General features: G+C 26.0%; 1 protein-coding gene across 1 annotated transcript in view; it reads left to right on the forward strand.

Annotated features, from left to right (window-relative positions):
• The first annotated feature begins 13934 nt into the window (after positions 1-13934).
• LOC117167661 (otoferlin-like) overlaps positions 13935-27419 on the forward strand; it is a 193299-nt gene continuing 179814 nt past the window's right edge. The window contains exons 1-5 of the mRNA XM_033352752.1: positions 13935-14160; positions 14258-14402; positions 18738-18891; positions 18970-19141; positions 19495-19684. Coding sequence (XP_033208643.1) covers positions 13990-14160; positions 14258-14402; positions 18738-18891; positions 18970-19141; positions 19495-19684 — 832 coding nt within the window. The 5' untranslated portion in view covers positions 13935-13989. The remainder of the gene's footprint in view (positions 14161-14257; positions 14403-18737; positions 18892-18969; positions 19142-19494; positions 19685-27419) is intronic.

Raw genomic sequence — 27419 nt, forward strand, 5'->3', positions numbered from 1 at the left:
ATATGGGTAAATAGAATGACCAAGCGCACAGCGCGAGGTGAATGCATCATCGAGCGCGAAGCGCAAGATAAATACATTATCGAGCGCGAAGAGCGGATAAAATTTTATCGAGCGCGCCGTGCTAATGTACCCACCCCGCGGGCAGATTTTTTTTTATTTATGAAATAAGTCGTCAATCTAAAGTCAGCATTAATATTCGATAAGGCGATAAAAGTAATTAATTTTGATAAATTTTCTACCCTATACACCGCTAGCTGTTTTTATTTCCATAAGAGCAGCTGTAATTGACGTGTGAAGTTCACACTCGTGTCTGGCTGGAAACATTTCTGGTACAATCTGTCAGTCTCCAAGTCAGGAAAGCCGCATTGTGTAGACACGTCAAAAATTCCGTTGTCAGATATCTACTGAAGTGTCGGGCACCATGATTAGACGAAAAATATTTTCATTAGAGGGAAGCTAAGAGACCGTACTTAAATACGTAACAGTTTAAGGAGGGAGAGGTCGAGACATTTTGTTATGATTTGTTAGAGAAGGAGGGGGGGGGGTCCTTGACTCATGTACGTAACTTTTGCAATTTCGCCGAAACTTTCTTCTGATGATTATCCTTTTTGTTATAAATTTTATCATTTGGTTGAAGATTTAACAATTTAAAAAAACACGTCTTTTCTGGTTGAAGATTCAACTGTTTTGTGAAAAATTCGTCTTTTTTAATTAAAAATTCCGCTCTTTTCGTAGAACATTAACCATTTGTTTAAAATTCATATTTTGTTGCTGATATGTCAACTGAAATCCTTTGTTAAAAATTAAAATACTTTCTGGAAAAATTACTTTTTGCTTAATATTCGTATTTTTGTGTTCAAAAGTCAATTGAAATCTTTTCGAATACAATTAAATTTAAAAAAAAAAATTTTATTTGAAAATTCACCTGTTTCAGTAGAAGTTTTATTTTTCTTGAACCAAAATGCAACTGTTTGATTGAAAATTTACCCTTTTTTTAATTTTGTCCTTTTTATTTTAAAATTCATCTGCTTTAGCAGAAATTCAATCTTTCTGTGATAAAACTGCAACTACTTGGTTAAAAATTCAACAATTTTGTTGACAAGTCATACTTTTTGTTAAGAAATTCTGCTCTTTTGTTATAAATTTAACTAATTTGTCGAAAATTTACTTTTTATTCAAATTTAATATTTTGGTGTTGAAAAGAGAACTGAAATCTCTTCTGGATGAAAATTCAACTTTTTCAAAATAAAAATGCAACCATTTGGTAGAGAATTCCACAATTTTGTTGAAAATTCATCGTTTTTTGTTGAAAAAAATTGTCTTTTTTGGTTGAAAATTAATTTATTATCGTATAAACTTAGTTTTGGTTCAAAATGTATATTCTGATCTTAAAAAGACACCTGGAATCTTTTTCGGATGAAAATTCGACTATTTTTCTAAACTTTCTTTAAAAATCAAAATTTATCTGTTTTAAGAGAAATTTTATATTTTTTGGATGAAAATTCAACTATTTGGTAGAAAGTTCGACAATTTTGTTAAGCAGTCGTGCTTTTTAGTTAAAAATAGGTCTTTTTGGAATAAAAATTCAATTTTTTTCGTAGAAGCATATTTTCTGTTTTAAAATTTATTATTCGACCGTGAAAATTCAATTTATAGCTTTTTTAACAGAAAATTCAACAATTCTTTTCAAATTTTTCTTTTTTTTAAATAAAGTTTCATCTGTTTCAGGAGGAATTTCATATTTTTTCTATAAAAATGCAAGTATTTGGTAGAGAATTCAACAATGTCTTATGAAAGATTTGGTTGAACCAGTTTGTTAGGAAATAATTTTTTTTTAAGATTTATATTTTTGGTTGAACATTCATCTCTTTGATTAAAATTTAATCCATGTCGTTGAAAATTAATCATTTAATTGAAAATTCTACTACTTGGGTAAAAGTTAAACTACATTGTTCTCTTTTTTATTGAAGGGTTATATGTTTGCTTCAAAATTTAAGCGTTTAGCAAGAAAGAATTTTTTTTTTAATTAATTTTTAACTGGAATTATAACATCCATTTGCTTAAGATTTATCTTTTTTAGATGAAAATTCTCCTTTGTCCAGTAAAAAAAACAATTTTCTTGATTTGAAATTTCATGTTTGTTGGGTAAAAATGCATCAGATTCGTGGAAAATTAATTTTGCTACAAAGTCATGTTTTGGTTTCAAAATACAATTTTTGTAGAGAAAATTCGTCTTTTGGCTTAAAAGTTCAAAAATTTAGATCAAATTTTATTTCTATATTGAATAAAAAATTTCATTATTTTGCGAAAAATGCAAGTATTTTGTAAAAATGCCACCTTTTATCGCAGAAAATAAATTTCTTCTTTAAAATAAATTAATCGATGGAAGATTTAATTAAATTTAAATCTTAATAGGTTTGAATTATTTTTATCAATTTAAGTTATTTTTTATTATTATTTTAAATATTTAACCGTTGATTAATTTCGGTCACACTTCATTCTTTTTCAACTCGAAAATTTTTAAATAATTAATATTAGCACTCTTTTCGTAATACATTTTTAACAAAAAAGCAGATAAAAGCAGTCATTATCTATATCAATAATTAAATCTATTGAAAAAAATTCAAATATTTGCTTTAATGATTATTTTTCGCCAAAGTAGATTATTAATCTAAAAATGAACCTTTTCCCAACTGATAAAAATCATAAGGTAATTCTTGTCTTTTATTTGGAAGTCAAATAGAAGTGACTTACAGCGCCATCAGTGGTGCTTCGATCAAACTTCTACCTGCTAAACCCCATATCGATTAAGGGCATGTGATGCTTAGAAAATTGTCTATTTTACCAGTTTTAGGTTCCGACGGCTTTTTTTCTTTAATAATCAATATTTTGGCTTAAAAATTTGGGACATGATAGCCACCATGCTAACGGACGTCCCCACACACTTTTTTTTGGTTTAATTCAAAAAAGTTTTAATTTAGCAAAATCTGATTAATTTGCATAGCGCTTAGGAATTAGTATCGATTTTACGAGTTTTAGGTTCCGATGGCTTTTTTCTAGAGTAATCAATATTTTGTCTTAAAAATTTGGGAAATGACAGCCAACATGCTAACGGACGTCCCTACACACTTTATTTGTGTTTTTTTTTTTCAAAAAATTTTTTGATATTGCTAACAACGTATGTACATTTGGAGGTTATGTATGTGACAATTCTCCTGTGCGTTACTTCTAAACCGCACAATATTTTTGGATGAAAACTTTGGACTTGCAAATAAACATAGTAACTAATCTCCCGGAACTAACCCTTTTTGCAGGAAATCAAAAAAGTTTATTTCATAAATAATTTCCAGATTATCGGAAAGGCAGAGATGAAAAACGACGTAACCTCAAAATAATACATATGCATAAAATTTTTATTTAGCACAATACATTTTTTTGTTATTATCCCTCAAAAAAGAGTCCGGGGACGTCCATTATGATATTTTATAGCATCTCCGAATTCAGTTTTTAAAAATTTTCATTTTTGTAGGAAAAAAGCCGGGGAAACTGTAAGTATCACATGCCCTTAAGCTAAAGAAAAATTTTTTAAATGAGTAAAAAATCTCGCCATAGCAAAATATCAAGAAAAGCTTGAAAATAAAATTACTTGGTCTTAATTATTAATAGTTGTTATTAAAAACAATGTTCAATTGGGTGGCACAAAAAATCGGTTTTCAATTTTTGTGACCTTTTTGTGAATTTTTGAGGTTACCTCACAATTTATTCGTTTTCAGGAAAAAATAAATTTTCTTTGCTTGTTAAAAATTGTAAAAGAATAATTTTCACCTTATAACATTTAATTTTAAGCCCTCGTGTTGTATAAAAAGATGCCCCAAAAATTTTAAACAGCAGTTTGATTTAAAATACATGCTAACTACATCTCTGTAACATATTTGGGATTTATTTAAACAATTTTCTTTGGTGTAAAACTTTTTTCTTCCACAAGTCTTAACAAATTATTTCTTTAATAAATGAAATTTTCCGTCGATGATAGGTTTCAATTATTTAAAAAAACAATAATCATTGACGCTGTGTCGTTTATTATTCAGTGTTTTCGTATCTCATAACTTATAATATAATTGTTAAAACAATTTTTTAAATTTATTTAGTTACGTTCTGGATATCTATTTTCTTAGATCGATTTCGTGGTGATAAAAAAATTAAAAATACCTTGGAATAGTTTAAAACTCCCTGATATATTTTTAATTTTTTGAAATATTTTCGAATCCTTTGAAACATTTTTTAGCTTTTAAAATTTTCCTAGAATCTTTTAAAATATGCAGAATTATTCCAATCTTTGAGGCCTTAATAAAATAATTGGAGTGTACTGAAAATTCCTTGAAATGACTTGGAATCTCTTCAAATGTCCGAAAATATTTTTGATCCTTTTAAATAACGTTAAATGGCTAAAATTAATTTTAAATTTAATTTCAAATACCCTGAAATTACCTAAAATACACTAAAATACCCTAAAGTGTTCCAAATTTTTTGATATTTTTTCATATCCTTCAAAAGTTTTTATAGCTGTTGATATTTCTCTGAAATTTTGAAAGGAATCCTAAAATCTTTAAAATTCCTTAAAATTCGTGTAAAATAATTATTAGAATCTATCAAAAACTTCTTGTAATCTTCCAAAATATCCTAAACTCTTCAATTTTCTCAGAAATTTTTGAAAATACCTGAAAATATTTGAAAATATTGAAAGTCCTAGGGAATTTCTCAATCTCTCGAATCAGTGTTTTTATATTTATCAAAGTTATCATCTTAAGATACTTAACATTTGTTAAAATACCCTAAAATTCTTCAAATCCTATGAAATCTTTAAAAATCTTTGGAAATGTTCAAAGCTCTTTGATATTCCTTGTAAGTTTTAAAAATACTTTCAATTTTAATAAAGGTTTTTAATTACCTTCAAGTTAAATAAATGTAATAAGAACTATTCGAAATCTTTCAAAATTAACTAAAATGTTTGAAATTCTTTTAAATTTTTAAAAATCGTTTGATAATTTTCAAAGCTTTTGGAAATTCCGTATAATTTTAAAAAATCTAAATAAATCTTTGTAATCGCTTGGAATACTTTGAAATCATTATAATCCTTAGAAATTGTGTCACATTTTTTCATTTTTAAAGTTTGAATGAGTATCTTTTAAAATACCCTAAAATGTTTCAAATCATTTAAAATTTTTGAAAATCCTTGAAACTCATTCAAGATCTTAAAACTCACTAAATATATTTAAAAATACTTGGAAGTTTAATAAATACACTAAAAACTTTAAAATATTTTGAAATAACTTTAAATTATTGAAATCTATTATAAATTCCTTGGCACTGGAATATTGTTTAATACCTCACAATATTTGAAATGCTTTGAATTTTTGAAAACCCCTTAAAACTTTTTAAAGCTGTTGAAAATATAACTGAAAATGTTCATTTTTTAAAAGTCCTTGAAATATTATGAAATACCCTAAAATATTTCAAGTCTTTGGAACTCATTTAAATTCCCTCTAATAACTTCAGAGCTATTGAAGATTCCTTAGAAGTTAAAAAAAAACACCAAGAACTTTGAAATCTTTTGGAATAACAGAAATTAGTTCCAATTATTCAGAAAAAAGTCATTTCTTGAAAATGCACTTGTAATCTCATAAAATACCCTAAAATATTTCAAATTTATTTAAATCACTTATATTTCTTTAGAGCTTTCGAGGATCTCTTCGATGTTACAAAAAACATCAAAATCCTTCAAATCATTTTAAATACCATTACATCATTCAAATCCTTGGCAACTTCTTGAACGAAAATTTAATTTCTTGAAAATTCCTTGTAATCTTATAAAATACCCTAAACTATTTCCAATTTTTTAAAATCATTTGAAATCCCTTATATATCTGTAGATCTTTCGAAGATTACTTGAAAGTTTGAAAAAAATCTTTAAACTAATTTGGAATACCTATATATCTTTCAGATTTTGGAAAATTTTGTAATGTATAGAAAAATGCCTCAGAATCTTATAAATACCCTAAAATATTTCAAACCTTTTGAACTCATTTAAAGTCCCCTTAATGTCTTTAAAGCTTTTGAAGATTCCTTAGAAGTTAAAAAAAACACTATGATATTTATGATCCCTTTGAATACCTTGAAATCATTTTAATTTTTGAAAATTGCTGAATCAAATTTAAATTTCTTGAAAATTCCTAGCAATCTTATAAAATACCCTAAAATACTTCAAATCTTTTGAAATCATTTGGATTCACTTCAATATCTTTAGAGCTTTCGAAGGTTCGTTAAAATTACAAAAAAAAACACCCAGATCTGTAAGATCCTTTGGAATAACCTGAAGTCATTCAAATCATTGCAAATTTTATAATTTATAAAAAATGCCTCAGAATCTTGTAAAATACCTTGAAATATTTTAAATGTTTTGGAATCATTTGAAATCCCTTAAATGTATTTAGGGCTTTTGAAGAGTGCTTGCAAGTTATAATCAAGTTTATAATCATTCTGAATACCTTAAAATCATTCGAATCCTTAAGAATTCTTTTGAAAAAATTTAAATTGCTTGAGTATGGCTTAGAATCTATTAAGCTGTCCTAAGATATTTCCAATCTTTTTAAATCTTTTTAAATCCCTCGAATGTCTGTAGGGCTTTTGAAGATTCCTTATAAGTTAAAAAAAACACCAAGATCTTAAAAATCCTTTCGAATACATTGAAGTCATTTAAATCCTCCAAAAATTTTCAATGTATAAAAAATGCCTTTGAATCTTATAAAACATCCTAAAATATTTCAAATATTTTAAAATTCTTTGAATGTCTTTAGAGCTCTCAAAGATTCCTTGGAAGTTAAAAAAAAGCACCAAGATCTTTAAAATCCTTTGGAATACCTTGAAGTCATTAAAATTCTTCAAAATTTTTTAAAGTATACAAAATGCCTTCACATCTGTTAAGATACCCTGAAATATTATAAAACTTTTCACATTTTTTGAAATCCTTTGAAAGTTTAGAGCTTTCAAGGATTCCTTAGAAGTTAAAAAAACACACCAAGATCTTTAAAATCCTTTGGAATACCTTGAAGTCATTAAAATCCTTGAACATTTTTCAATATATAGAATATGCGTTACAATCTTATAAAATACCCTTATATATTAAAAAATTTTAACATCTTTTAAATCCATTCAATGTCTTCAGAGCTTTCGAAGATTCCTTATAAGTTTAAAAATCACCAAGATCTTTAAAATCCTTTGGAATACATTGAAGTCATTAAAATCATCCAAAATTTGTCAATGCACAAAAAATGCCTTGGAATCTTATAAAATACTCTAAAATATTTCAAATCTTTTAAATTCTTTGAATTTCTTTAGAGCTTTCAAAGATTCTTCAGAAGTTCAGAAAAAAGCACCAAGATCTTTAAAATCCGTTGGAATTCCTTGAAGTCATTCAGATCCTTCAGGATGTTTTGATCTATAAAAAATGACTTTGATACTTATAAATTACCCTGAAATATTTAAAATACATTAATACATTAAAATACATTATGAAGTCATTTAAATCCTCCAAAATTTTTCAATGTATAAAAAATGCCTTTGAACCTTATAAAATACCTTAAAATATTTCAAATGTTTTTTAATTCTTCGAATGTCTTTAGAGCTTTCAAAGATTCTTTAGAAGTTCAAAAGAAAGCACTAAGATCATTAAATCCTTCAGAATAGCTTGAAGTCATTAAAATCTTTCTACATTTTTCAATACATAAAAAATGCCTTTGTACCTTATAAAATACCCTAAAATATTTTGAAAATTTTGACATTTTGTGAAATCCCTTGCACGTATTTAGAGTTTTCGAAGATTCCTTATAAGTTTAAAAAACACCAAGATCTTTAAAATCCGTTGAAATACCTTGAAGTCATGAGAATTTTTTAACATTTTTCAATATGTAAAAAATGCCTTGGAATCTTATAAAATACCCTAAGATATTTTTTAAAAACTTTTAAATCTTTTTAATACCTTGAATGTCTTCAGAGCTTTCGAAGATTCCTTAGAAGTTAAAAAAAACACCAAGATCTTTAAAATCCTTTGAAATATCTTGAAGTCCTTAAAATCCATCAAAATTCTTTTATGTATAAAAAATGCCTTCGAATCTTATAAATTACCCTAACATATTATTAAACTTTTGACATTTTTTAAAATCCCTTGAACGTTTTTAGAGCTTTCAAAGATTCCTTAGAAGTTGAAAAAAAACACACCAAGATCTTTAAAATCCTTTGGAATACCTTGAAATCATTAAAATCCTTCAAATTTTTCAATACATAAAAAATGCTTCGGAATCTTATAAAATACCCTAAAATATTTAAAAAATTTTGACATCTTTTAAATCCCTTGAATGTCTTCAGAGCTTTCGAAGGTTCCTGAAAAGTTAAAAAAAACTAAGTTTCTTAAAATTCTTAAAAATACCTTGAAGTCAATTCAATCCTCGGAAATTTTTTAAAGTATAAAAATGCAAAATTCTTTTTAAAAATCCTTTGGAATGGCTTTAAATTATTGAAATCTAAAGAAAAAAAAATTAGGATTTTTTAAAATACCCTTTTGATATTCCTTGAAATTTTTTAAAAGTCTTGAAAATTCCATGAATTGTTTAAAAATAACCTCAAATAATTAAAATCTTTTTTTGTGGGTGATTCTAATCCAATTTACTTCGATTATTAAATTTTATATAAGGGAAAAGAAATAACCAAAAAATGTTCATTTACTTCTAAGATGTCTAATATTTAATACGTAGATTTTACTAAAATTTAAATGTAGATTTTTCGATCTTAACTAAAAAATAAAAATTGTAAATAATTGCAATCCTTTTAACTTATTAAATTAAAAAAAATGTTTCTTTTCAGGCCTTACTTGACTAGCGCTTACTTCTTATTTGCCAACAGATTATATTTAAAATAAAATATACTATTATAAAATAAGTCTTCAACAATCATCTAAAATTTGACATAGTGAATTTAAATAATTTTTCCTGGAAAGTTCTCCTTCAATCGATTAGGAATAAATCTTCTTGAAAGATTGGACACTACGATTTCGATGGTAGTGGAATCGATCGTCAGATCTGGAAAGAAATTGGGATTCGAATCCCTTATTAAAATAGCACGCCACTGCTGGTAAAGTAAATTCTGCTAAATCTAGATGCAGTGGCAAAAGGGTGCCTTTTGTAGAGGACCAATTTAGACATACCACCGAATTGGGGACCCTGAAACCTTGCATTTGAGGTCCCTTGTATCAGACCCCAACAAATTGGTGAAATAAATCCAGTTCGCGCGAAACTCACGCTTTTTTTACAACCCACGAATTTCGCTCGAAGATCAATAAATCTTGACGGCTCTCTACTGAAAAAATTCTTATTTCTCTTAAAAAGGGATTCTAAAAGTGAGGAAAGTCGATTCAATTCGAAACACAATATCGCATATCTACGTGTGTAATTTTCATGCAAGAAAATTTTCAACATTTTAACAAAATTCATAAAAATACAATTCTTATCTTCTTTAATAGAGATTCTAATAGGACGATGAACTACAAGAAAATTAAAAACTATAATGATAAACTGAATTATTTTCCTAGTCAAATAATTCGTCTTAAAAAATTTAATTTGTTCAAAAAGGAATCATTATCTCTAATAATAATAAGAGGATCAATTTTCAAGAAATTAATATATTTTATAATTACAATAAACGTTTGCTGTACGCGTATTTCTGTACTACAGGCTTCATAATATTTTATTGTATAACATTATTTAAATCTATAACGAAGCTTAATATTTATATTTATTACATGCTATAAACAAACAAGTTTTTGGAAAATAAATTTTGAGAAGCGTTGGTTTTAGGTACTATTTTGTATTTCTTTTGACTTATCAGCGTGCGGTCCATGCTATCTGGTAGGTCTCTTCATTATCGAAGGGAGCACTGCTCTTACGTTCCAATAGCTGGAAGAAAATTTCTTACATTTAAGAGCAGGCTACACTTATCCGATCCCTACCTTATCAACATTTTTCAAAAATCGAATTCTACACAAAATGAAATATCGATTTCAAAGATTTAAAAAAATAAATAAAAAGAAGTAAGAAACTTTTTTATACTAATAAATTTTCAACAAACAATAAACAAAAATTTTAATCAATATTTTTGTTAAAATTATAAAAATTTATTAATACGTGATCGTCCCCTAGGGCTCTATTCCCTTTTCTTTATTATCCAAATATTTATCTCATCTTATTTGAAATTGGTATGGTCCAAAAATAAATGTCGATAAGGTAGGCACCGGATAAGTACCAGATGCCTTTAAACTAGCTTAAACTCCTGAATCTAATATAATGAACAGTTCCGTTATTATCAAAATTTCTTTTAAATTTGAAAATCTTATTTATCAATGAATATCCTAAAAGACATAAAAATAATGCAATCCTTTTCATTTGAAAATTCAAAATATGAAAATCAGATAAAGAGATTATTTAAATTTGAGGTAGTTTATGAAGAACTAAATAAAAACATTTACTGGTAAGAATTTTTTAATTTGAATAATTGAAATCAGATTTTTGTACGGAATCGAAACCAAAGTTCTTTCATCAAAATGAACTTTGATTAGCTCCTGCTTGGAGATTCTGAAATAATAATTTTTGATTTAATTAGTGGAATAAATGATTGCAGTTTGTTTATTAATGATTATATAATTATATAGTTATTTAATAATTTTATTATCAATAATAAATTTTGTCTGTGTCAAAATTTTTTCTGAATTTTTCTAACCATTATTGAATAAGGAAAAATTTGTTATTGTAAATTATTATCTTATATTAGGAAATAACTGTTGCAGATTTTTAAACTATGTTTGTTATTTTGCAAGATGTAAAAAATATTTAGAAATACTTAATTACTTCAAAAATGTTTTTAAAGATTTTCGATTCTTTGAAAAAATTTGAAAATAATCAAAATCTTGTGTAGAATAAAAAAATCTGAAAAATGTAGATGTTTTTAAGAGTTCGAAAAGAAGCTCTTTAAGAACTTTGAAACGTTTCAACAATATTTATGCTTGACATTCATTCGAAAATTTAAAATTATTTTTAGTTTAAATAATGAATCCAAAGAAAAAATTTTAAAAGATTTCGAATAATTTCAAATAATTTCCCTAAATCCAAAAACGAATGTGGGAAATTTAAAAGCAAATCTTTGCAATTTCGCAAGATCAAAAAATTGAAAAAATATTCGGTCAAGTTTAAAATATATTTAGAGCATTCTGATGGATGTTAAAATAATCATAACACTATTTTTCTGTGATTAATGGAAAAATTAATAATAATTTTAAACTTTGAAAATAAAATTTTTTTATATAATTTTTAAGCGACATATAAAAATATTACATTTTTTTAAAGATTTAAAAAAATAATAGATTTTATGCTTTCACGATTATTCATAGAGATATTTCGGGTTTCACTCGTGTAAAAAACTACGATCACAGGCATCGTAGAGAATATACCTGAGAACAACATGACCTGATACCTCAGTTTCAGGTCAGCCCTGAAGATGTGAACTGCAATGTTCACGAAACGTCGACAAACAATTCGTAGTTTTTTACACGAGTGAAACCCGAAATATCTTTTTATTTTAAAAAATGTCGCAGAAAATCGGGAAAATTTGTATGCATTTTTTAAAATTTAGAAACAATTCTCAAAATTTAGGGATAAATTCAAATCACTTTAAAAGATTTTTGAATTAAATTTATTTACTTTCTTGTTACTTTTCTTTGCACAAATGACAAAACTTGCAATTTTACTTCAGAATTATTCTGCCATACTTGAAAATTCAACTACCTTGTTAAGGTTAAGCTCCTATATTCAAAATGAATTTTTTTTCTCTGGAGATCCATAATTTTTGGTGAAAATACACGTATTTAGTTCAAAATACGGTAAAACTCCTCTATAGCGCCGATTTTGTGGCTGGCGGTGGGTGGGAACTAACTCATTATAGCCCGCTCCGCTTTTGTTTCTTCACGCCTGAGTGACAACCGCAGATCCCGCGCTCTCCGCGTAGCTCCTGTTACATCTACCTGTGGCGCGGCGTCAATTCTCGGAAGGGCAATAGAAGGGAGGGCTATTAAAGGGTTTCACTGTATTTCTATCTCATTGAAAATTTGTTCTTCTGCTGAAAAATTCATCATTTTGGTCAAAAATGTGTCTATTTGGTTGAAAACTTAACTATTTAGTTTAAAATTCATTTTTTTCAAATCATAATTTCGGGTTAAAAAATTTAATTATTTCGTAGGAAATTCTTCTTATTTGATAAACATTGCATCTTTTTAATGAAAAATTGAATGGCTTAAAGATTATCGTTTTGGTTAAGGAATTAACTATTTTAAATAAAATTTTTCGTTTGTGTATGTGTTCAATTGCTTTCGATTTAAAACTAAATTTTTCGTGAAAGAATAATTTTTTGGCATTTCTCGTTAAGACTTTATCTTTTACGTTAGAAAGTTCAACCATTTGAATCGTTGCCAATTTATCATTTTGGTTCAGGATCCAACTATTGATGAAAATTCATCTTTTGTGGATGATATTAAATTATTTTTATTCAAAATCAAATTTTTTCAGTAGGAAAAATAATTTTAGATGACATTTTTTGTTGAGATTTTATCTTTTTTGGTAGAAAATATAATAATTTAGTTGAAAATTAATCTGATTTGTTTGAGGATTCAAATAATCTGTTAAATTTCGACTTCTTGATTGTTTTTGATGTAGAATTAGAATCTTTGTGGATTGAAATATCAAGTATTTAATTTTTTTTAAATTAATAATTTTTTATAAAAATGTAACTACCTGGTTCAAAGTTCAACTTACGAATCAATTCTTTCCGGTAAAGATTCATAACTATAGGTAAAAAAATTAACGATTTGGTTGAAAATTTGTTCTTTCGGTAGAAAATTTAACGTGGGACAAAAAAAAATTCAATTGTTGAAAAAATAAATTTTTCATGAAAAATTATTTTTTTGGTTCAAAAAAATTATATATGGATGAGTTTAAATAATTTTTTATTGAAATTAATTTTTTTCGTTTAAAAGAATAATTTTCAATGGTCTTTTTCGTTGATAATTTATCTTTTTTGATATAAAATTAAACTATTTGGTTGATTGAAATATCAACTATTACATTTTTCGTTTAGAATTAATATTTTTGAATGACAATTTAACCACCTGGTTTAGAGTTCAATTGTTTGGTGAAAAAAAATTTTATTTAGATGAATTATTTAAGGTGAAAATTCGCTTTTTTGGTAGGAAATTAATCGCCTGAGTGGAAAATTTATTTAATCGGTGAAAAATGTACTTTTTGGTTAAGAAATTGTGCTTTTTGTTTAAAATATAAATTTCTTTTCTCAGAATAGCCAAATATAATAATAAAAATTTGTCTTGTGCGGATGAGTGAACATTTTTCAATTCAAAATTAAATTTTTTGGTTGTTGAAACAGTAATTTTGGATAAAATTTCTTGTTGAGAATTTATATTTTTTGTTAGAAAATCTGATTTGGTTGAGAATTCAAATAATTTGTTTTAAATTCGACTTTCTAACGGTTTTGATATTCTAAACTAAAATCTTTTTTGTTTTAAATATGTACTATTACATTTTTCGTTTAAAACTAAATTGCTTATATTTTGGTTGCAAATGTTATTGGTTCCAAATTAATTTTTTTTTTTGAGAATTAAACTACTTTCTTGGAAATTCGGTTTTTGAGAAGAGTTTAAGTACTTTTAACTAAAAATGATGCTAGCTCTTTCTTAAATTTAATACATTTCAAAAGAAACAAAATCTGTTACTAAATCAAAACAAAATTGAATTTTTTCAATTTAACCGTCATAACCCCACCTCTTTGTTGACATTTGTCATCTCAACATGGATGGATATTCGATGAAAAAATATAGTAATAATGCGAGTACTGAAAAAGCAAACAAAATATGGTTCTTATCAAGTTACAGTAACGATTCTCGAAGCAAGACATCTCGTTCAAAACGGAAATCCGATGGTCGTAGTAAAAGTTGGCAGTCAAAAAAAAAGGACCGTTGTTCGTGAAAGGACAGATAATCCCTTTTTTAACGAGGTCTAAGTGATTTTATGTTTAATAAATATTAAATAATACAATAATAAATATTTAATTATATAAAATTTTTAATTTACATTTTTAAATTTTTCTTTAGTATTTTGTCTTCGATCTGAAGTGCAATTTTGATGCTTTTCTAAGCACGCAGATTATTATATCAGTTTATCTACGAGGCTGCCTGGGGCGAATCAAATTTTACGGAAGCATTGTTTTCGAAGTGGCGACGGTATGGGATCAACCAGGTATTCTAAGCACGTACCCTCCGCCGTTAGCCGTTGGTTACATAAAATATTAGACAACATGTAAAGTCAATTAATTTATTATTATTTATGAATGAGTTTCAATTTAAAATAAATTTTTCAAATAAATATTTATTTGTTAAAATTTTTTGCGCGCCTTCATTAGAGCAAAAAGTAGATTCTAGGTACTAAGAGCAAGGAATTAAGTATTATTAGTTTATTTTTATGGTTATATAAATATATTTTTTTTTATTTCATCAGAAAAATTAAAAATATTCGAGTCAGTTTGAAATACATTTGGGGTTTTTTAGAGTATGGAAGAAATTTTTCTGAAATCTTACATTTTCTTTTTAAAAAGTTTTGGAATATAAGGTTTGCTATAGAATATTTGACAATCTTATTAGAAATTTGTAAAAATCATTTAAAATATAATCAATATTCTCTTGGAAAGATATTTCCTAATAATTTTTATATTTCAAAACGCCTTGAAAAGTTCTACATAAACTTTTACAGCTTCTTATCTTCTATAATGATTCGAATTTTTCAAAAAATTTAAAGAAACTTTCAAAAATAAAAAAGTAGCCTAAAATCTTCCGGATATTTTTTGAAATTTTTACCATTTTTTTACATATTTTGAAATATTTTTTAAAAATTTAATAAATAAATGAATGAAGTAAATAAATAAATTTTATTTGAAACAAAATTATTTCAAGCATTCTATAAAAGTTTTAGAAAACTTTGGTTACTCCTTTGAAACATTTTGAATTATTACAAATCTTAACTTTTTAGAAATAATTGAAAATAGATAAGTTCCAAACTTTTTCTTTAATCTTTAAAAGTTTTAAGTTATTTTTAATTTTTTATAGCTTCGAAATATCTCTTAAGCTTATTCAAATCATTTGAAATGTTTAAAAATCTTTTTCAATTTTCTCTGAAATTAATTTTTTTAATAAAATATAATTTATCAGTTTTCCACGAATCTCTAGAAAACAATTTTTTTTTGCTCGAAGGATTTGAAAAAAGAGGTTCGAAACTTTTTTTCCAAATATTTAATGATCGACATTTTATTTCTAAAAATTTTCAATCCTTGAATTTTTTATCAATTTTAAACCTTCTCAAAAGTTCGCATCCTGCCAAATAAAAAATTAAATTAAATTAATTTTTCAACAAAATGAAAATCACTTGAAATATTCTAACATATCTTTATAAAATTGTTGTTCTTCGCTTTAAAATTTAATATTTTTTCAAATCTTTTTTTTAACATGTAAAAATATATATAACAGCACTTTTTTTAAATCTTTAGAAGCTTACAGTTATTTTCGAGTTTCTTCAAAACTTCGAAATATCTCTTAAACATGTTTTTATCATTTGAAATTTTTAAAATCTTTTTTTTAAATTTTCTCTTACAATTTATTTTTAAAAAACAACTTTTAAAATGTTCAAAAAAATTTGAAAAATATTTCTTTAGTCGCTTGATACCATTCAAAATTCTTTAGAAGCTTATAAACTTTTTCTCTAAATCTTTAAAAATGTAGATTTTGTTATATATTCTATATTTTAAATATATTTATATATTTTAAATGCTATATTCATACAACATATATATTTTTAATGTTTCTGAAATTTGGTTATACTTTTTATTAATTTTGAATATTTTCAAAACTTCTTAGAAGCTTCAATATTTGTTTGAATTAGAGAAATTTTTCCTCAAATTTAAAAATATTCTACGTAATTTAAAAAAGTTCTCATAGAATACATTTCTTAATCGTACTGTCTATGGTTACGGAATTTTTCGTGACCTTTTTCAGTTCGTACAGCGCTAACATTACGAAAAACTCAGTAACCATAGGCAGTGTCTTTCTTAAAATGAAAATCTTTTTTTTTTAATTAAAAACATTTTTTTAAAGAGTTGAATTATTTTTTTATTTTTTAATTTTTAAAAATTCAAAATGTCTTTTAAAAAAAATTTCAATATTGCCAAAAAATCCTGAAAAGTTCTACATATACTTGTAAAGTTGCCGTTTTTTTAAATGAGTTAAAATTTTCATAAAATTTAAACAAACTTTTAGAAATAAAAAATGAGCTTGAAACCTTCCAGGTCCTTTATAGATATTTTTCCAAAACTTTTAAACTATTTTACAATATTTAAAGAAAATCGTAAAAATTGATAAATGATTTGAATTTACAAATTCATTTTTAAACAAAGAACATAATTTTAGGGTTTCCCATGAATCCTTAGAACATTTTTGTTAATTTTAATAATTAAAAATATATAAATATGTGTTTGAAATTTGTTTTTAAATATCTTTAAGTTTTACGTTATTTTGATTTTTCTTCGTAACTTCGAAATATCTCATAAACTTATTCCAATAATTGAAATTGTTTCAATATCGCCTTTAATTTTCTCTTATAATTCATTTTCAAAAGTAAAGAATAATTTATAATATTTCCATGAATCATTAGAAATTTGTCTTATCACTTGAAACCTCTTTGAATGTTAAATTAATTTTTAATCTCTTTAAAACTTCTAAGTCTGTTAAATAAATAAATTCATTTCCTATCAAAAGGAAAATCATTTGAAAAAATCCAACAAATCCTTCAAATTTTTTCTTATTTTCTTAAAAAGTTTTAAATGATTTTAAGTTGTTTTTAGATTTTTTCAATACTTCAAGATATCTCTTACACTTATTTGAATCTTTTGACTTGTTTTAATATGGTCTGCAATTTTCTCCCAGAATTCGTTGTTCAAAATAAAAAATAATTTATAATATTTTGATGAATCTTGAGAATGTTTTTCTCACTTGAAACCTTTCAGAATTAATAAAAAGCATCGAAACTGTTTTGTCGAAATCGTGAATGATCTACATTTTGTTTTAAAAGTTTTTTAAACATCCTTAAATGTCAAATTAATTTTGAATCATCTTAAACCTTCTAACCCCGTTAAACAAATAAATAAATTCATTTTTCAACGAAAGAAAAATCATTTGAAATATTGCAACCAATCTTTGAGAAATTTTTGTTTTTCTCTTCAAACGCTTTAAATGCTTAAAAATATCGCCTAAGCTTCTTTGAATCATTCGTATAACTTTGAAATCTCTTTTAATCTTCTCTTAGAATTTACTTTTAAAAAATTTAAACCAAAAACATAAGATATTTTGCAATAAATTTAAAGAAAACTTCTTTATTTGTTTGAAACCTTTCAAAATTCTTTAGAAACTTCTATACTTTTTGTCTAAATCTTCAAAAATCTACATTCTGTTTAAAATGTTTTTGAAATTTTTAATTAATTTGAAATGTTTACAAAACAGCTTTAGGTGTCATTTTTTTAAAATTTGTAATCTTGCCAAACTAAAACAAAATTTGATTTAAACCCTTCTATATTATTCTTTGAAATTTTACGAAATAATTTGGAGTTTTTGGAAATCTTTTTTGATTTTCTCTTGCAAATTGTTTTTCAAAATGACAAATGATTTCAAATCTTTCAAGAATCCTAATAAATTGATTTTAAATTTTCTTGAAAAAAAAACAGAATAATAGAGAAGTAATGGGGACTGAGGTTAAGGGAAATTAAGGGTAGTGAATGAGAATAAAGGAAAAACAGGGAAAGTTGGGGTTAGAAAAGTAGGGAAAGTAACAGGAAAGCATGAAAGGGAAAGTGGAGAAAGTTTTTTCAGGTGTAGTGGGAGAGGCCAGTGGAAAGTAAGAGAAGTTGAATTAGGAGAATCGTGGTTAAAAGGAGGGAAAACTAGGATAATTGTGTGGAAGTAGTGAAGGAGAAGTGAGAGTAAGTGAGAAGAGTGGAAGTAGAGGAAGTGAGGAAAAATGAGTAAGGGGAAGGAAGTGAAGTGAGTGGAACTAAGGGAAGTAGATATGATGATTAGTGAGAGTTGTTAAATCAGGAGAAGTGAGAGGAAATTAGGGGGAGGGGAATGGGGACAATTATTATAAATGAGGGTGACTAGGCTAAGAAAGTGATCACTGGAGAATAAAGAAGGGGGAGGCGGAGTTTTATTTTAAAAAAGCGAGGAGAGGGGGAAGTAGAAACGGAAGAATTTTAAGAGGGGGGAGGTGAAGAGTGCAATGAGAAAATGGGATTGGGAAATATAGGGATTGCAGGGGTGGGAAAATATGGTAGGGGAAAGGAACCTACCAACAGTCACTAAAGGTCATATTTACGCAGTGTTGCCACTACTCAGGGCTCCGACGAAAAATCACGTGACTAGAAATTTCTTTAAGAAATGGATAGTTGCGCTTTTCTCTAGAAAGTTTTTATTATAAAAAATGTTCCTAAAAAATCTTTCAGAATCCATAATAGAAATTTTTTATTTCTGTTCAAAGACCACGAATATTATCACAAATGGGCAATGCTCACGAATCCAAAGGATCCTTCTGGAGGAGCCAAAGGATACGTTAAGTGTAATATTGTCGTTCAAGCAAGAGGCGTCAAAGTAAAAGCACATCCGGAAACAGATGGCGAAGACGATATCGAAGGGTGACTTATTAAGAAAAAAGAAAAGTTATTATATTTTTAATAATAAAAATGTATTAATAATTTTCTAAAATTACACAGAAATTTATTACTTCCCCTGGGAGATGGTTTACAACTCACGAGACAAAGAGCTAGATATATTTTTTCAATTTATCGAGCAGATGGTTTAACCGGTTCGATCGGCTCTTGTCACTGCTCAAGTGGTCCCAAAGATATTAATCCATTTGTGCAAATATCATTTGCTGGTATGAAGGTGAGTATTATAATTTTTTTCTGTTCTAGAGAAAAAATATTAAAATCTTAAAAGCAAAATTATTGAAAATTAAAAGCATTTAAATGTAAAACTACGATCAAATTTAAGGATTTTTACAACCTTTTTATGAGTTGACTACGATCGTATTTTACCAATGGTAATTTAGTACGAACATCACTTTTTTATGAGGGAAACAGGTTTTCCAAACAGTGAATTATGGGTCGTATTTTTTCTGTTGTTATCATTCTTACTGATTGTGTGTTGTACATGTTATCATTCTTACTGGTTGTGTGATTTATGTTGGAAATTTTTTTAGAAAATTATTTCAAATCTACTGTCTGATTTTCTTTTAGGGTTCTACGAGCGAACTGATACACGATTATGAACCTCGATTCAATGAAAAAATTGTTTTTAAGGAAATGTTTCCACCTTTATTTCATCGTGTTAGAATTGTTTTAAAGAATCGTATTAGCAGTTGCAGTAGTAATATAATTGCGATCTACATTCTTAATCTGAGGAATATTTCACATTCCGGAGAATACGGTAAAATTAATTTTAATATATTTTTCTTCTGAAAATTGTCTTTTAGTTTCTTCTGTATTTCTGGAAGAACTTGCTTATCAGGAATAAACCTTCAATCTTCTCTAAAAGAAAATTAATCATTCCAAAAAAATGTTTTTTCTCACATGTAATAAATATTTAATATCCCAACGAAAATACTACGAGTGAAAAAAACTCCACTAAATACAAGCATGAATATTAATTTCTTTCCTATTGATTGATTGGGCAGGCACTTTGCGAAGTTTTTTCACACTTCGCCATTTTCTTAGGATTTAGTTAATTTTTTTTTTATGATTTACCGTGGACTTTTTCCTACGCAAGTCATTAATTGAGTAAACAATACGTATTATTTACGTTAACAGTTCTAAGCGAACATTTTTTATTCATATAGTTTAGCCAACAACCGATTTTTTATTTCCCAATAAAGCTAAGTAGAATCATTATTAAAGGGATCAGTGACTATCCTTAATATAAAATCTCTAAACGATATTGTTGACTTAGATTTTCACAATACTCGATTTCATTGCTATATGCGTGTGACACGAGGCGTCAGTGGGTTAGACTGCATTGGAAAATATTGAAAAAATGGTCACGATTGCTCGTTCTTTGATAGCTACACGCGTGCGACAAAGGCATCCGTGAGTCACCGTGAGTTAAACAGAAATGGAATGTGACACGTGTTTTCTTGAAGTTAATGATCCCAACGGAGCTGGCTTGATCTGCGCATGCTTGGATTTGAGTGATGTTCATTGGCTACGGTGCGCGTCTGCACTTGATTTTTAAATACGTACACGAACTTGAGCCAATGAGCGCCACACAGTTCAAGAATGCGCAAGTATTCTTGGATCACTCTTGGGAATAATAATCGAATCAAAATTCGAAGTCGATAATACGAATCAACGCTTCTCCTTTACCACCACCTTGCCACCCGTACAGCCGCAATACAGGGCGCCTGCATGTCATTTCTAATAGAATTCTTATTTCAATTTAAGCCTCTCTGCTTGTTATTTATGAACTTATTTTTATTTCAATTTCGGAAAGGACATTTTAAAGCCTTCAAAGCATTTAAATAAACTATTTGGACCATTAAATATATTTACCTGAGTGCCTGCAGAGAATTTTCCAGAGCTTCTCAGAGCCTTGAGAATCTTTAGCATATACTCTGAGATTTCTATCGGTAGGGTTAGTATATTTTTAATTACAAGTTAATGTTTAGGCTATTATTTGTTATTAATATAAACATTTACATTAGGTAATATTCCTATGAAGCACGGAATTTGTTTAAAGTTTCATTATTAAAGTACATTGCTGGTGTAAAATGCGATAACAACTTTTTGAGATTTTGAGGTTAGAAATTAATTTGAGAATACAAGAGCGAACTTCTGGTCGCAAAATTAGATAATTTTTGCCAATTTAATTTAAATCATTCGTATATCTACAAAAATCTATGAAATACTATTTTTTGCTATGAAAATTTACGAAAACGTACTACAAAAACTTTACGAAAGTTAAGCTTTTACTCATTTTTCTTAATACAAAAAAAATACTCCGTGTTTGAAATACATTGAAAATTATTGAAATTTTTCATGCAGATTTCACAAAAATTTCATTCAAATTTATAAAATTTTTGGTGAAAAACAGAAACTATTTTATTGAGGATTAAAATAAAAAATAGCTTTTTATGTTTTCATCCAGGAATAATACTTAATGTTAATGTTTATATTGAATGCAAATAATAACTGAAACATTCACTTATAACTAAAAATATACCAATGTTACACGAACTTTAAATTGTAAAATATAAAAATATAAAAATATAAAACTGGTTAAAATCCTATTATAAAAGATTAATTACAGTTTCAGGTACATAACTCATCCCTTGGTGCCTTCTATTATTTTATACTAACATTGTGTAATATTAATTAAATATGTATAACATAGAAAAGATGGGCTTTTGTTTTATATTTTTTCATAAAAAGATAAATAGGCGCGCTATGGCGCGCGCAAGGCTACTAGTACAAAGTTTCAACAAAACGATCAAATTTGTAACTAAATTAATTTTCAATCCAAGCACAATAATATAAAAAATATTTAAAATAAGATATAATTCACTTAAAATCAGGCAGTTCGTACACATTATATAGCAGAATCTCTTAGTGATTAACATTTTTTTATAGTAAATTATGCAAGACGTTTTTTCTGATATAAGACAAAAAATGGAATTTGGACACCAATGTCAAGAATAATAAAAAAACAGATTAATTCTTCACCCATAAAATAATTTTTAACTAAAAACACGAAGTTTTAATAAAAAATATCAAATTTTAAACAAAAGTAGAATAATTCAGGTTTTAGTTTATAAAAGTTGATATTCAATGATTAACCTTTTTTATGGTAAATTATGCAAGATATTTTTTCCGATTTAAGACAAAAAAAATCGAATTTGGACATCTATGTTAAGAATAATAAAAAACAGATTAATTTTTTACCTATAACATTAATTTTCTACAAAAAAAAACTATTAGTTTTCAACCAACAATAAAATAATTAAAATTTCCCTTAAATACATTAATTTTTAACAAACAAACAAAAATCAAGAAAATAGTTGAATCCTCAATCAACAAGGTAAGATTTTAACAAAGAAAAATAATTTTCTACCAAAAAGAAGAATTTTCGAAAGGAAAAGTTAATTTTTAATTAAAAATATAAATATATAAAACCAGAAATAGGATAATTCCTTTTTAGTTCAAATAATTAATATTTAACAACAAACAATTAAATTTAAACAAATTAATTGAAATTTTACTCAAATAGATACGATCTGATGACACATAGTTCAACTTTCAAGCACACACATGTATTTTCAACCAAGAACCCAAAAATATCAATTTTTAATTCCAAATTTCAGTGTTTCACCAAAATTAGGATAGTTGAATTTTCAGTTGGAGAGTTTAATTCTTAACAAAGAAACGGAATGTGCAACTTAATAATTTTGTTCTCAATCACAGAGATTAATTTTCAAACAAGAAGACTAATTTCCTACCAAAATAACGAATTTTCATGGAAATATGTGCATTTTCAAACAAATGGTTAAATTTTCCACTACAAAAGATCAATTTTTAACTTCAAATATAAATTCTCTACCAAAAATTGCATAATCCAATTTTAGCTTACATACATTAATTTTTGACTAACTATAAAGAAACTTTCAACAAAATAGTTCAATCTCAATCAAAAATATGAATTTTCAAGGAAGAAGGTTTATATTTCTAACAAAAAACACCAACTTTCAACAAAATACATAAACTTTCAAACAATCAATTCCATTTTTAACTAAAAAACAAATCAAGGTTCAATAAAAAATTTCAAATTTTAAACAAAAATAGAATAATGGAGTTTTTAGTTTAGAAAAGTTAATATTCAATCAAAAAACGAAATTTTTTACATGTTATTTCCAATTTTAACTAAAACAGATGAAATTGACACCAAAAAGTCGAAGTTTAAAAAAAAATGAATTTTCATTAACAAAAATTATTTTTCTATTAAAGAAATTTTTTAAAATAAATAACAGAATTTTGTAGACATTGTTGATGTAAGCTGTTGACTTCATTCCTTTTTTTATACCTTTTTTTTATTCCTTTTTATTATTCCTTTTTAGTTAAAAGAATTAATATTTAAGAACAAACAATAAAATTTTCAACAAATTACTTGAAATTTATCAAAATAGATGAATTTGATAATACAGAGTTGAAATTTCAAACAAACGGATACATTTTCAACCAAGCACATTGATTTTAAATAAAAAAAGACGATGCTTGAAACAAATGATTTAATTTTCAACACAAAAATATCAATTTTTAATTCGAAATTTCAATGTTTCACGAAAAGTGGGATTGTTAAGGTTTCAGTTAAAGAATTTAATTTTTAAGAAAAAAAAGGAATGTGCAACTTAATAGTTTTGTTCTTAATCACAAAGATAAATTTTCAACCAAGAAGACTAATTTCCTACCAAAAACATGAATTTTTATCGAAATATGTGCTTTTTCAAACAAAAGGTTGAATTTTTAACTAAAAAAGATAAATTTTCACTTTCAAATATCAATTCTCTATCATAAATGGTATTATCTAATTTTATCTTACATAAATTAATTTCTAACTGACTGAAGGAATTTAAAAAAAAATTGAAACAAGTGGAAAAGATGAATTTTCAACCGCGAAGATTAATTTCGCACTTGGAAAAGACGGTTGAAAATAAATTAAATTTTTAACAAAAAAGGATCCATTTTTCTTAATATCATTTTTCTATCAAAAATGGTATAATCGAATTTTCTCTTAAATAAATCAATTTTTCGCAGAGAGATGAATTTTTAACAAAATAATAGAATCCTCGCAAAAAAGATGAAATTTCAGTTAGGAAGTTTATTTTTCTGCCAAAATTGACGAATTTTTAACGAAATTCTGAATTTCCAAATACTTTATGAAAACAGATGAATTTGTTTTCAAATATTTCAATCATTAACGAAAACAGATCTACTTTAAACCAAAAGGATTAATTTTCTACCAAAACAGAAAAATTAAAAAAATTGAATTATTAGGTAAAAAAGGTCAGTTTCAAATTTAAAATATCAATTTTCATCAAAAACAATAGAATCGAAATTTCTTTTAAAGAAATTGGTTTTTGACAATCTGCAAAGGTGAAAAGGATTTTTTTAAATAACTGATTCCTTAATGAAAAATATTAGTTTCAATCAAGAATATTACTTTTCAACCAAAAATTACAAGTTTTCTACAGAATCTAGAAAGTTTCAAACAAATGTATGATTTTTATCTAAAAAATATCACTTTTCAACCAAAAGTAATATAAGTAAATTTTACCATTATAGAAATTAATTAAAAAATATATACACATATAAATTTGAAGAAAATAGTTGAATTTTCAATCAAAAAGGTTCGTTTTAAACAGAAACCTATGAAGCTTCAATTAGTGACTTAATATTAAACGAAAAAATGGGATGGTTCAGTTTTTAGTTAAAAAAATTATTTCCAGTTTAGAGAAGTGTAATTAATAGAAAATATCTGTTCTCTCTGCCAAAACAGATTGTAATTAAAAATATGAATAAATTTTTAACAAAAAATGGAAAGTTAAATTTTGACTTCAATAAATTAATTTTGAAAAAATATGAATTGTCCGAAAAATGGTTAAATCCTCAATCAGCAAGATGAATTTTCAAACAAGAAGATTAATTTTCTACTAAAAAAGACGAATTCCTAACAAAATCCATACATTTTTAAACAATTAGATTCTTAAAGAAAAAAGATCACACTTTAATTTAAAAATTTAATTCTCTACTAAAAATGTGATAGTTGAATTTTCTGTTAAAAAAATTAATTTTCGACACCAAAAAAAAAACAGTTTTATGAAAATTATTTCAAAGGAGATCGAATCCATTCAACATTAGGTAGGTTCTGCACTTCGAGTCGCTGAATCGATCAGGAAAGGCATTATGTTGTTTTTAGATTAAATTTTGAGAGACCTTTTTTTCGTTGTAAAATAAACTCTATGTTCAAAAGATTAATTTTTAACTAATAAGATTAATGTTTTACAAAAAAGACGAATTTTCAACCAATTACTTGATTTTTAAAATATAAGGGAACAGTTTTTTGAAATTTTTTGTTGAAAATATTCAACGATTTAGTTGAATTTTTTTTCTGTCTTCACTGAAAATTAATTGCATTCGACTACATGCTTAAATGTTAAACTAATTGAGTAAAAATGGATATTTTTGTGCTAAAGATTCATCAATTTAGTTGGAACTTTAATTCTTTTGTTCAAAATTCTTTCTGTCTTTGGTTGAAAATTAATCTTTTTTGTTGAACATTTCCCTAATTGTTTTAAGGTTAAGAGACCTTTTAAAAATTCATTTTTTTGGTTTAAGATTCATTATTTTAGTTATAAATTTATCTCTGGTTAAAAACTTTAAATTTTTCTTGAAATGCAGTTTTTGGTTCAATTCAGCTGTTAATGCTTTAAAATAATCATATTATTTAGTTTTTGGTTGAAAATTTATCTGCTTATTTAAAAGTTTAACTATTTTGTTAAAATGTTAGGTGTTTGGATGAAAATTTAACTATTTGGTTATAAATTCGTTAATTTTTTAGAAATGTAAATTAAACTTTTTCATTTTCAGTGTAAACGGTTTTGTTAAAAATTTGGCTTTTTGATAAAAGATTTGGATTTACAACCGAATGGTTTAACTTTTAACCAAATACTTAAATTTCCAACTCACGAATATAAATTTTAAACTGAATGGCCAAATTCCTAATAAAAATAGATTAATCTTAAACAAAAAAGGGTTGCATTAAAAAAAATAATTCCCAATAAAAACGCAGTGGTGAACATCTTAAAAAAAAATTCAACAAACTATTTAAATTTTTAACCAGAGTTGAATTTTCAAATAATTATGTAAATTTTTAACAAAGTAGTTACATTTTTAACCTGAAAATATGGATTTTCGATAGGAAATGTAACATTTGATATTCCAACGAATGCAGATGCTGCCAAGAGATGCATTATAAAAATAAGGATACGAATTTTCTATCATAAAGATTAATTTTCCATCAGAGATTTGAATTTAAACCAAAAGTAGAAAAGTTACTTTTTCGTACAAAACATTAATTTATTTCTGAAAAAAAAGAATTAAAAAAAAGTAGTACATTTTTTCAACTAAAGAGATGAGTTTTCAAGTAAAAGTATTAATTTATCATCTAGAAAAATGAATTTTCAACACATAAAGAATTTTCAGTTAGTAAATCAAAAAATGTGTCCCAATCCATAAACTTTTTAAGTCAAAAGACTATTTTTTTGTAAAATAGTTATAACACATTTCCCCTCCATCTACCTCCATAAACCACATTTTTCACACCACCTTCACCCCACATGATAAGTTTTCAAGTATTTATTGGTTTAAAGTATTATTTTTAACAAATAATTCTACAAATTTTGCTGTATTTTGAAATATAATAATTATTAGTTCGATTTTCAAGAAAGATTTTAAAGGGGAGACTTGACCAATATTTTCAGGGGAGCGTTTACCAAGTGGCAACAAGCTTATTACGTGTGTTTTTCTACCTATAAGAAAATTGATTATTATAATGCGCGTGCAAAAATTTTCCTAAATTGATTTATAAGAATTGTGGTTTAAAAATGCAAAGTTCATTATTTAAAGAATATGATTATCATCAACGTAAGTTACAAAATTGTAATAAATGCTATTCATCAATGTTGGGTGTAAATGAATTTTCAATAAAAAAGCTCATTTGGAATAAAATAGTTTAATTTAATTTTCTACCAGAAAATATAAAACTGGTTAAAATCCTATTATAAAAGATTAATTACAGTTTCAGGTACATAACTCATCCCTTGGTGCCTTCTATTATTTTATACTAACATTGTGTAATATTAATTAAATATGTATAACATAGAAAAGATGGGCTTTTGTTTTATATTTTTTCATAAAAAGATAAATAGGCGCGCTATGGCGCGCGCAAGGCTACTAGTACAAATATGAAAAGTAGGTGCTGAGCTTCTTCAAGGAAGGGTTTCGTAGCCTATTCGTGGCCCCTCTCTCACTATTATTCATTCCCTTTCTATCCACCGCACGATCCCTTCCATACTACCCCTACTTCGCCCCTCTCTTCTCCTCTCGCAAAAACCTTT

The sequence above is a fragment of the Belonocnema kinseyi genome, chromosome 2 (genome assembly GCF_010883055.1).
Source record: "Belonocnema kinseyi isolate 2016_QV_RU_SX_M_011 chromosome 2, B_treatae_v1, whole genome shotgun sequence".
NCBI lineage: Eukaryota > Metazoa > Arthropoda > Insecta > Hymenoptera > Cynipidae > Belonocnema > Belonocnema kinseyi.